This window comes from Hemitrygon akajei, chromosome 5 (assembly GCF_048418815.1).
Source record: "Hemitrygon akajei chromosome 5, sHemAka1.3, whole genome shotgun sequence".
Taxonomy (NCBI): domain Eukaryota; kingdom Metazoa; phylum Chordata; class Chondrichthyes; order Myliobatiformes; family Dasyatidae; genus Hemitrygon; species Hemitrygon akajei.
Window position 1 is genome coordinate 7,309,568 of NC_133128.1, and position 12,596 is coordinate 7,322,163.

General features: G+C 42.6%; 1 protein-coding gene across 8 annotated transcripts in view; it reads right to left on the reverse strand.

Annotated features, from left to right (window-relative positions):
* Positions 1 to 12,596, reverse strand: part of robo1 (roundabout, axon guidance receptor, homolog 1 (Drosophila)) — a 640,973-nt gene that overhangs the window by 457,574 nt on the left and 170,803 nt on the right. The window contains exon 1 of one of the 8 annotated variants that reach the window (XM_073044791.1): positions 5,325 to 5,370. The exons of the other annotated variants lie outside the window; for them this stretch is intronic. Within the exon in view, the coding sequence (XP_072900892.1) occupies positions 5,325 to 5,355 (31 nt within the window). The 5' untranslated portion in view covers positions 5,356 to 5,370. Of the gene's footprint in view, positions 1 to 5,324; positions 5,371 to 12,596 lie in introns of those variants that run through there. 8 annotated transcript variants of the gene reach the window in all.

Here is a 12,596-nt window from a genome sequence, read left to right on the forward strand (position 1 = left end):
CTTCAGCTCACAATGCTGCGCTAAACATGTACCGCAGTACTTACTTTAGAAATTACCTACGTTACCCATAGCCCTCTATTTCCTAAGCTCCATGTACTTATTCAGGAGCCTCTTAAAAGACCCTATAGTATCCGCCTCCACCACTGTCACCAGCAGCCCATTCCACGCACTCACCACTCTGTGTAAAAAAACTTGCCCCTGACATCTCCTCTGTACCTACTTCCAAGCACCTTAAAACTGTGCCCTCTTGTGTTAGTCATTTCAGTCCTGAGAAAAAGCCTCTGACTATCCACATGATCAATGCTTCTCATCATCTTTTGCACATCTATCAGGCCACCTCTCATCCTCCGTTGCTCCAAGGAGAAAAGGCCAAGTTCACTCAACCCACTCTCATAAAGCACGCTCCCCAATCCATGCAACATCCTTATAAATCACTTCTGCACCCTTTATATAGTTTCCACATCCTTCCTGTAGTGAGGTGATCAGAACTGAGCACAGTACTCCAAGTGGGGTCTCACCAGGGTCCTATATAGCTGCAACATTACCTATCGGCTCTTGAACTCAATCCCATATTTGATGAAGGCCAATGCACTGTATGCCTTCTTAATCATAGAGCCAACCTGCACAGCAGCTTTGAGTGTCCTATGGACTTGGACATCAAGATCCCTCTGATCCTCCACACTGCCAAAGGTCTTACCATGAATACTATATTCTGCCATATTTGACCTACCAAAATGAACCACCTCACGCTTATCTGGGTTGAACTCCATCTGTCACTTCTTAGCCCAGTTTTGCATCCTATCAATGTCCCCTTGTAACCCCTGACAGCCCTCCACACTGTCCATAACACCCCCAAACTTTGTGTGATAAGCAAATTTACTAACCCATCCCTCCACTTCCTCATCCAGGTCACTTATAAAAATCATGAAGAGAAGGGGTCCCAGAACAGATCCCTGAGGCACACCACTAGTCACCAACCTCCATGCAGAATATGACCTGCCTACAACCACTCTTTGTCTTCTGTGGGCAAGCCAGTTCTGGATCCACAAAGCAATGTCCCCTTGGATCCCATGCCTCCTTACTTTCTCAATAAGCCTTGCATGAGGTACCTTATCAAATGCCTTGCTGAAATCCATATACACTACATCTACTGCTCTACCTTCATCAATGTGTTTAGTCACATCCTCAAAAAATTCTATCAGGCTCGTAAGGCACGACCTGCCTTTCACAAAGTCATGCTGACTATTCCTAATCATATTATGCCTCACCAAATGTTCATAAATCCTGCCTCTCAGGATCTTCTCCATCAACTTACCAACCACTGAAGTAAGACTCACTAGTCTATAATTTCCTGGGCTATCTCTATGCCCTTTCTTGAATAAGGGAACAACATCGGCAACCCCCAAATCCTCCAGAACCTCTCCCGTCCCCATTGATGATGCAAAGATCATTGCCAGAGGCTCAGCAATCTCCTCCCTCACCTCCCACTGTAGCCTGGGGTATATCTCGTCCAGTCCTGGTGACTTATCCAGCTTGATAAATTTGGTACGTTTATAATTATTTAGATTCGTATAGATCAGGGGTTCCCAAAATTCTTTATACCATGGACCCCTGCATCACTGCCTGGTATGGGGGGGGGGGGGGGGCTGCCGCACAGGACTGAAAGAAGCTGCAGAAGGTTATAAATCTAGTCAGCTCCATCTTGGGCACTAGCCTACAAAGTACCCAGGACATCTTCAAGGAGCAGTGTCCCAGAAAGGCAGCGTCCATTATTAAAGACCTCCAGCACTAGGGAATGCCCTTTTCTCACTGTTACCATCAGGGAGGAGGTACAGAAGCCTGAAGGCACACACTCAGCGATTCAGGAACAGCTTCTTCCCCTCCGTCATCCGATTTCTAAATGGACAGTGAACCCTTGCACACTACCTCACTTTTTAAATATATATTATTTCTGTTTTTTTGCATGATTTTTAAGATATGCATACTGCAATTTATTTATTTCTAGATTATGTATTGCATTGAACTGCTGCTGCTAAGTTAACAAATGTCACAACACTTGCCGGTTCATATTCTGATTAATCTCGGGTTGGTGGACCCCAGGTTCAGAGCAGCACAGACACAGTCCCTTCAGCCCTGCCAGTCCTTGTTGACCCTGCTACTCACCCAGCGAATCCTCATTTCCTGCATTTGGCCCATATCCTTCCACGCCCTGTCCCTCCACATACCTATGCAAACGCTTCTTAAATGATACTATTGTGCCTTCCTCAAACCCTTCCTCTGGCACCTGGATTCCAGTTAATCGGGACAGCCACTTATTTGGGGCAACTCTTCAAGAACTGTGGTGAACTACATATACCTGTCAGGACACGCCCCCTGCTGACTGCTCCTGTGGTTCCTCCCACTGACCGTGGCTCCTCCCACAGACCCCGGTATAAAGGCGATTGAGGCCTGAGCCCAGCCCTCAGTCTCCAGGATGTAGTATGGTGGTCAACTACTGCTTGTTCTTTCTTCCAGTCAATAAAAGCCGATATCTCGCCTTCACGTCTCAGAGAGAGTTATTGATGATGCATCAAGAACAAAAACTAACTGAAAAACTAGCCAGGATTCTCTTTGTTTATTTTGTAGCCGTTTGACACTACACTGTGCTCAGAGCAAATAGATTTTTAAAATTTAAAATCAGTTACAGAGATTTTTGTCATTGATAGCTGGTGAGAAATAATCAGTAATATAATTCTGAACTGTTTGCTCACTGCAGTTACAAGAATTGAGGCTTGGAGATGCCAGAAACGGCTGGGAGTGAAAATGAAACAATTTCACTCCTTCAACATGTTTGGAACTATGAAGAATTTGAAAGTATTGACAATTATCTTGAATGTTAGAATGAAAACAAAAATTTGGAGGACGCAATCGTCGATAGCATTGTACGAAAGCAGTCCATTATCTATATTAGGTCTCTGTTCTGATTATATCCACTTATAGTCAATCAAAAGGATGCAGCAGTGTACAGTACACCAGATGAATTCCTCCGTCGATAACAATTAGGAACTACCGTAGATTCCGGACTACAGAGCGCACCTGATTTTAAGCCGCTGGCTCTAATTTTAGAAATAAAATCATTTTTTTAATTGTAAAGGCCGCACCGGATTTTAGGCCGCACCGGATTTTCGGCCGCAGGTGTCCCACGTTGTAATATGAGATATTTACACAGAAAGATATTACACGTGAGGATTTTTTTAACTTTTAATTAAATCCATATGGTAACAAAAACAAATACATATTGCAAATGCTTTTTTTCGAACCGTGCCCGTACGCGGCTACTTTTAAATATACGTTGCGTATACTTCTTTACTGAACAACATTCCAATATCTCCTAACGACTGGTAAAAAAATATATATATTGCAGCCTACCAGGAAAAGTTATTGATACCTTTAACTTAAAAGCAGAGTTCGCTCGGATCCAAAGCCGCTCGCGTAATCCGCTCCCCCCTCCTTTCCGTTTATCGCAAACGGCATTTTCCCACAAGACACCGCGAAACCGGGTGTGACGTCATAGCATCCCGCGATGTAGTACAGAAAACAAATATAGTTTAAACTAAGTAGCCAGCACAATGCTTCGAGTGTTTTCCATGTTGATGAGGGTGAGTACAAATGACTGATTTACAATAATTTAATTGTGAAAGTGCGCTTGATTTATCGTACAATTTCATTGGACCTCTGTGAACTACTCATCAATTTTATTGGTCTACTGTTACGAGGCAAAATGTTTACGAGGCGGCATGAAAAAAACCATGCATTAGCCGCTTCGGATTATTGGCCGCAAAGTTCAAAGCTGTTCAAAATGTGGGAAAAAAGTAGCGGCTTAAAATCCGGAATCTACAGTAATACACAGTTTCATAGTACTGTAGTGGCATTGATAGTGTTCTACAGTAGTTTGTTCTGTATTTCATTTAAGTACATAATTCATTACCCAGTTAAATTTTAGTTTGTATTTTTATACCTTTGTTACTATTTTCATGAAACTTCAGTTAATTAGGGCAACAACTTAATTGGACCAAAATGTACTGGTCTCAATGTGCCCTAATTAACTGGAATCTACTGTGCTCACCACACTCTGTGTGAGAAAGTTGCCCCTCAGATCCCTTTTGAAAGTTATCTCCCTAACCCTAAATCTATGCCCCCTAGTTTTGGATTCCCCTACCCTGCGGAAGTGTCTGTTACCCTCTACCTTATCTATGTCACTCATAACATTTCTATGAGCTCAGCCCACGTCCTCCTCTGTTTCATTTCTGCCAATTTGACCCAATTTGTCTCTATCTACAAATCACCAACAAGTGCCGTGGGGCAGCTACATGACCAAGAAAGCAATGCAGCTCCTCCAAAAGGGTAAAGAGATTCAGTATGCCCCAACTGCACACCACGGAGAGCATCCTATCAATGTAAATGTATAAAGGATCTTTGTGGTCCATGGTCTATATCCACAGATCTCTCAAAGTTCCTGCACAAGTTGATAGGGTGGTTTCAAAGACTTAGGACATGCTTGCCTTCATTAGTTGGGAGATTAAGTTCAAGAGCCGTGAGATAAGATTGCAACTCTATAAAACTCTTGTTAGACCACACTGAGAATATTGTGCCAATTATAATTTCCTCCTTATAGGGAGAATGAGGAAGCTTTAGAGACAGTACAGAGGAGATTTACCAGAGTGCTGCCTGGATCATGTCTCATGAAGAAAGGTTGAACAAGCTAAGGCATTTTATCTTTGGAGTGAAGGAGGATAAGGGGCAGATCAGTAGTGCTGTATAAGATTATGAGAGGCATAGATAGAGTGGATAGCCAGTGCTTTTTCTCTGAAGCACAAGAGGACATTGGTTTGAGGTAAGTGGAGGAAAGTTTAGGGGAAATCTGAGTGATAGGTTTTTAACACACAGAGTCGTGGGTGCCTGGAATGCACTGCCCAGAGTGGTGACAGAGGCTAATACATTTGAGATATTTAGAAGTTTTTAGATTGGCACATAGATGTAAGAAAAATAGAGGGTTGTGGGCTGTGTAGGAGAGAAGGTAGAATGGGTCAGTACAACATTGTGGGCCAAAGGGTCTGTAGTGTGCTGTACGGTTCTACGTCTGATTTTCTAAATACTGGGAAGAAATCTCCATACCAGGGAGGTGTCTGCAAACATCACTGACCTCTGCAAGCACAGCCTCACTGCCCGGACATTGAATTGCAAAGATAGTAATGAATAAGCCCGACACGTCTCCTTCTCCTGACCTGCCCCTCTCTGCTCAGAGCTGGGTGTTGGGCTGGGAAAAATTAAATCAGTCTTCTCACCTCCAGGTCGAATCCCTTCATCTTTGTACATCTGAAGGAACGAAACAAAGGCCTAATCGGTCTCCTCCCCCTCTCCTCTCCAGGTAATGAGCCAATTCCCCGTAGCTGAGCTGCTTTGAAGTTGATTAGCACTGACTTCCATCTCCAGCTGCTTCCTCTGGACAAAGATGAACAGTTAGAGGCTTTCAACCTTCATCTAAGTCCCCATCTATGATGAGAACTCGCTGTAATCAAAAGGGCCGGTTTTAATCTCCTCTTGTCGCAACGAGACCTCCATCTAAACTGAGCAGAATATCGCCCAGATAAACAGTGAAAGACCTGGGATTCTTCCAGGACGTAGATCAGATTTGACTACGTCGCAGTTGATTTTAAAATTGACCCTTTCAACAAAGTAATGGCTTTATATTGATTTCTTTCTGTATATATATTATTGTTTGACATACTGATTAATGTCAAGGGTGTCATTTCTGGACTACAGCAGTAATGGTGATGTGTGCCCAGTGAATTTGCAATGCTCCCTTAGAATACCTACTGTTCTAAGATAACTAACAAAAAAATCAAAGGCAAAAATGTTATTTTTATGCAGCCATTTCTTTTATATTCATTCTTGTAATCTGGGCAATCAATGCCAAGCCCAGCATTTATTACACAGGGGGCGAGGGAAGAGTAGTGGTTAGAACAACATTATCACAGTTCGGGGGTCGGAATTGGGGGTTCCATTCCGTCGCTGGCTGTAAGGAGTTTGTATGTCCTGTGAGCTTGTGGCTTCCTCTGGGTGCTCCAGTTTCCTCCCACACTCCAAACACATACTGGTTGGGAGGTTAATTGGTCATTGTGAATTGTCCTGTGATTAGGCTGGGGTTAAATACGTCGGTTGCTGGGCAGTATGGCTCGGTGGGCCAGAAGGGCCTGTTCCTCGCTGTTTGAAACATCAAAACATACAGCAAAATGTTCTGTTTTTGCTTAAACAACCAACACAGTCCGAGGACGTGCTGGGGGCAGCCCAAAAGTGGCACCACGCATCCACAGCCAATGTCGCATGTCTGCAAGCTACTACGCCAAACCCCACAGTACATCATTGGACTGTGGGAGGAAACCGGAGCACCTGAAAGAAACGCACACAGTCACAGGGAGATTGTACAAACTTCTTATACACAGTGGCGAGAATTGAACCCACATCGGTGATTGCTGGCACCGTAAAGTGATTACACTGCTTTCGATGCTGCATCCACTATTCTCTCACAACACAGTGGTATTGGGGCGGAGCTAGTGGGGGTCAGGATGGGGAAGAGATATGAGGTTTGCAATTCAAGTTCATGCTGATTGCTGTCATCGGCATACATTCACTGGGTATAAATACCACGCCAGTTAACATTTTGCAGCAGAAACACTGTACATTACAACATGAGGACAAACCTAAGTTAGTTTAAACTTAAGTTACCATAAAAGTTGATGATTTTTGTGAGAGCAATTATGAAAATTTACACTAACAAGCGACGGAGGATGAGAGGTAACCTGATAGAGGTGTACAAGATGATGAGAGGCATTGATTGTGTGGATAGTCAGAGGCTTTTCCCAAGGCTGAAATGGCTAGCACGAGAGGCCACAGTTTTAAGGTGCTTGGAAATAGGTACAGAGGAGATGTCAGGGGTAAGTTTTTTTTACACAGCAAATGATGAGTGCATGGAATGAGTTGCTAGCAACGGTGCTGGAGGCGGATATGATAATGTCTTTTAAGAGACTCCTGGATAGGTACGTGGAGCTTAGAAAAATGGAGGGCTATGGGTAACCCTAGGTAATTCTAAGGTAAGGACATGTTTGGTACAGCTTTGAGGGCTAAAGGGCCTGTATTGTGCTGTAGGTTTTCTATATTTCTAAAATACTGCAAGAACTCAGCAGGTCAGGCAGCATCAATCAAGAGGAATAAAAAGTCAACATTTTGGGCCAAGACCCACCATTAGGACTGGAGAGGGGGAGATCAATTATTCTGAATTTCTAGCATCTGCAGAATCTTTTGTCTTTATAAAAAATTAACATAGTTTTGTAAAAGGGAGATGATAATTTAGATTAAAAAGTTTCAAAGATTCAAAGTGTATCAAGTTACATATACAGAATATAACTCTGTGATTTGTCCTCCTGCAGGCAGCCATGACAGAGACAACATGGAGCCTGTTCAAGAAAATATCAAACACCCAATGTGCAAAAAAAGAACAATGCTCAAACAGCAAAAAGTTAAGATTAAGTTATTCAGGTCCTTCCTGCACACCAAATCCACACTGTCCAATTACACTAATGTGACCAATTAATCTATTAACTCATAGGTCTTTGGAATGTGGCAGGAAACCAGAGTGCCTAGAGGTAACCCAAACAGTCACAGGGAGAATGTACAAATTCCTTTAGACAGTGCTGGAATTGAACTGGGTCCATGGTGCTGCTATAGAGTTACACTAAACACTGCAGGCAGTCCTCAGGTTATTAACGATTGTGTTCCTGAAGACTGTGTGCAGAGTTGCCCTCAGAACATCTTGGATTGTGTTGGCCGTTGATAATGGTTTGATGTACCTGGGTGGCAGTCTTGATATATGTCTCTACCAAAGGAGGTGTAAGGAAATGCTTCCCTCCATTAGCCTGCATGATGCCCTTGGACAAGATGATGTACCTGCTTAGCCCCCCAATCAGGGTCATGTGAAGCCATGGGAGCAGGTGGTGGATGGTCCTGTGAGCAGTTGGTGCATATCACAAGTCTTGGTTTTGTGACCACTGACGTCAGTCAGACAATCTCTGAAGAGTATTGATAATGGCTGAGGTCACCTGTCTTGTAAATACACTGCTGAGAAGAAGGCAATAGCAAACCTTGTCTATAGAAAAAATTATCTAGAACAGTCAGGGCCATGAAAAAACCATGATCACACACGTCATATGACATGGCGCATAATGATGATGATGTACATGTAACAAATAAAGCTCATCTTTATTTTCAAAGCTATTTTCTTCATAAATCAAAAAGTGCTGGTTTCTGTAGCTAGCCATATTATATCTTTCTCTATAAACATGTCCTAAATTTTTTCATTTCATTGAATAATCACTTCAATAACACCAGCAACTAAATTCATGGAATATAAACTGGATGTAGATTTTCAGGCATTCGGACAGGACAGTATAGAGTACATGGATAGCAAAGGAACTACAGACACGATGAGGTGGAGGTGTTATTGATTCTCTACCATCAGGCTCCTCAACCAGAGTGGATTGCTTTACTCACCCCAACCATAACCAATGCACTCATTTTCAAGGACTCTGCAACTCATGATTTCACTATTTATGATTGATTGATTGATTTATCTATCTATCTTTACGTATTTCACTATTCGTTGTCCTTTACACATTGGTTGTTGTCCATCTTTGTGTGCAGTTTTTCATCGACTCTTTGTTCTATAGTGAATGCTTTCAAGAAAATTAATCTCAGCATAGTATATGGTGATAATATGTACTCAGACATTAAATTTACTTTGAGCTTTGAAATAAAAATAGGTCATCTTAAAGATGGTGTAAGTGTGTAGTTAACTCAGAACCAAATCAAATACCGAGATTATTTGAGATTCAAGACTCTTTATTGTCATTCTTCAGTACTCTGGTTACAATGCAGCAAAAAAAAAGAACACAATAAGCATAAAGAACGCATTAAGGAACCCAAAATAAACCAATAAATGTAAATATAAAAGCAATCCTATAAAACACAATGTACAGACAGCTGTTATATACATAGACTGATTGTATGTACATAAATGAATCTAGATGAGGTGATCGGAAGTGGAGTGAGTGAGCAAATTCAAGTTCCTGTGTGTCAATATCTCTGAGGAACTAATGTGGTCCTAACATATCGATGCAGCTATAAAGGCGGCAAGACAATGGCTATATTTCATTAGGAGTTTGAGGAAATTTTGTTTGTCGGCTAAAACACAAGAAAACTAGAGATGTACTGTGGAGAGCATTCTGACAAGCTGCATCACCGTCTGGTATGGGGAGGGGGGCAACGTATGGGATTGAGAGTAGCTACATAAAGTTGTAAACTTACTCAGCACCATGATGGGTACTAGCCTCCAGAGTAGCCAAGATATCTTCAAGGAGCGATGCCTCAGGAAAGTCGCACCCACTGTTAAGGACCCCCATCACACAGGACATGCCCTCTTCTCATTGTTACATCAGGAAGGAGGTACAGAAGCCTGAAGGCATACAGTCACCAATTCAGGAACAGCTTTGTCCCCTCTGCCATCTGATTCCTAAATGGACATTGAACCCCTGAACACTATTGCACTGTTTTATTTCTGTTTTTGCACAGCTGTTTTAAATCTAGCTATTGAACTATTGGTCTGAGAGTGGAGAAATCTCCTGGAGTTGATGGAATGCACTCTTGGGTTCTGAAGAAAGTAGCTGGAGAGATTGTGTTGGCATTAACAATGATCTTTCAAGAATCGATAGATTCTGGCATTGTACGGGATGACTGGAAAATTGCAAATGTTACTCCGCTATTTAAGAAGGGTGTGAGGCAGCAGAAAGGAACCTATAGATCTGTTAGCCTGACATCAGTGGTTGGGAAGTTGCTGGAATCGATTGTTAGGGATGAGATTATGGTGTACCTGGAGGTATATGACAAGATAGGCCAAAACCAGCATGGTTTCCTGAAAGGAAAATCCTGCCTGACTAACATACTGCAATTTTTTTTTTAGGAAATTATAAGCAGCGTAGACAAAGGAGATGCAGTGGATGTGGTGTACTTGGATTTTCAGAAGGCCTTTGACAAGGTGCTGCACATGAGGCTGCTTAGCAAGATAAGAGCCCATGGAATTACAGGGAGGTTACTAGCATGGGTGGAGCATTGGCTGATCAGCGAAAAATAGAGAGTGGGAATAAAGGGATCCTATTCTGGCTGGCTGTCATTTGCAGTGGAGTTCCACAGGGATTGGTGTTGGAACCACTGCTTTTTACGATGTATGTCAATGATTTGGGCTATGGGATTAATGGATTTCTGGTTAAATTTGCAGATGATACAAAGATAGGTGGAGGAGTGGGTAGTGTTGAGGAAACAGAGAGCCTGCAGAGAGACTTAGATAGTTTAGGGGAATGGGCAAAGAAGTGGCAAATGAAATACAATGTTAGAAAGTGTATGGTCATGCACTTTGGTGGAAGAAATAAATGGGCAGACTATTATTTAGATGAGGAGAGAATTCAAAATACAGAGATACAAAGGGACTTGGGAGACCTTGTGCAGGATACCCTGAAGGTTAGCCTCCAGGTTGAATCGGTTGTGAAGAAGGTGAATGCAATGTTGGCATTCATTTCTAGAGGTATAGAATATAAGAGCAGGGATGTGATATTGTGGCTCTATAAGGCACTCGTGAGACCACACTTGGAATATTGTGTGCAGTTTTGGGCTCCTTATTTTAGAAAGGATATACTGACATTGGAGATGATTCAGAGAAGATTCATGAGAATGATTCCAGGAATGAAAGGGTTACTGTATGAGGAACATCTGGCAGCTCTTGGGCTGTATTCCCTGGAGTTCAGGAGAATGAGGGGGGATCTCATAGAAACATTCTGAATCTTAAAATACCTGAAAAGATTAGATATTTCCCATGGTAAGGGAGTCCAGTACAAGAGGTAAGTTACTTCCCATGGTAGGGGAGTCCAGTACAAGAGGGCACGACTTCAGGATTGAAGGACATCCATTTAGGACAGAGATGCAGAGAAATTATTTTAGTCAAAGGGTGGTAAATCTGTGGAATTTGTTGCCACAAGTGGCTGTGGAGGCCAAGTCATTGGGTGCATTTAAGGCAGAGATAGATAGGTTCTTGATTAGCCAGGGTATCAAAGGGTATGGGGAGACTGCAGAGGAATGGGGATGACTGGAAGAATTGGATCAGGCCGTGATTGAATGGCGGAGCAGACTCGATAGGTCAAATGCTATCATCTGCTCCTATATCTTATGTTCTTATTTAATATACTTATATATACACTTACAGCAATTGATTATTTATTTTGAATGTAGTGGTGGGGGGGGATGCTGGGATGGAGGGTTTGATCAGCCTGATGACTCGAGATAAGTAACTGTTTAGTGTTATGTGAAAATAGGTATGGAAGGCAGCTATGGAAGCTTCATAGTATAAAAAGTTTGGTTCAGATTGAACCAGTTGTCTGGGAGAGGGACAGGAAGAGTGGCTTGCGGGAAAAAAATTAACCTCTTTCCTTCCCCAATCATTTTCTCAGTTCATCCATTTCTCCCTTTCTTATTCTCTCTCCCTTTCTGTTTTTCTCTGTCAGTTCTTTTTCAAGTAACTCTCTCCCTCCCTCATAATCACGTTTACTCAACAGTTGCCTTCTCCAATTCTCTCTCCTTGGAGTCAGAGGCTACTGGCATGAGGTTGGAAATGTGATCACATCGAATGGTGGAGCAGCCTTTGGTAGCCTGCTTCCAAATCTACTTCCATCCGGCTCCCCTTGCACCCCTTGTCCACCACCTCCCCCTGGTACCCCTCCTCCTTCCCTTTCTCCCATGATCCACCCTCCTCTCCGTTCAGATTCCTTCTTCATCAGCCATTTACCTCTTCCACCTATAACTTCCCAGCTTCTTCCTTCATTCTCCCTCCCTCACCCATCCACCTCCCCCCCTCACCTGCTCCAACCCATCACCTTCCATCTTGTCCTCCTTCCCTTTCTCCCCCCTTTATTATTCTGGCATCTTCCCCTTTATTTTCCAGTCCTGATGAAGAGCCTCAACCCAAAATGTTATCTGATTATTCATTTCCATAGATTCTGCCTGACCTGTTGAGTTCCTCCAGCGTATTGTGTTTGTGTGTTGATCTTTATGTGCTTATGCTCCTGCAGATTTCTGTCTCTACATTGTAACAAAAAAAAAGATGGACCCCGACCAAAGGAGTCCTTAACATTACTCCTTACCACGACTCTCTAAAGCACACTTCCTAACATTAGGGTGAAAACTCCTTTATGAATTCAATTTCTCAGTCTAACTCCATGAAATCATTGTGTTTGTATCCCCTCACAACACCGTCCATTTTAAATATCTGCCTCAGTAAGTGAAATTCTGGGGTCTATAAATGTACACACTCTGATTTCTAAAGGCTCTTCTTTGGAGTCTGTAAGTCTTTTGTTCGTAATTACACACAGTCACAGAGACATTCAACGTATTGTATGGCACAATTAAACTGTCAACATTAAGATTCAGAATTCAGCATCAGATCTGGTTTGGATTCCAGC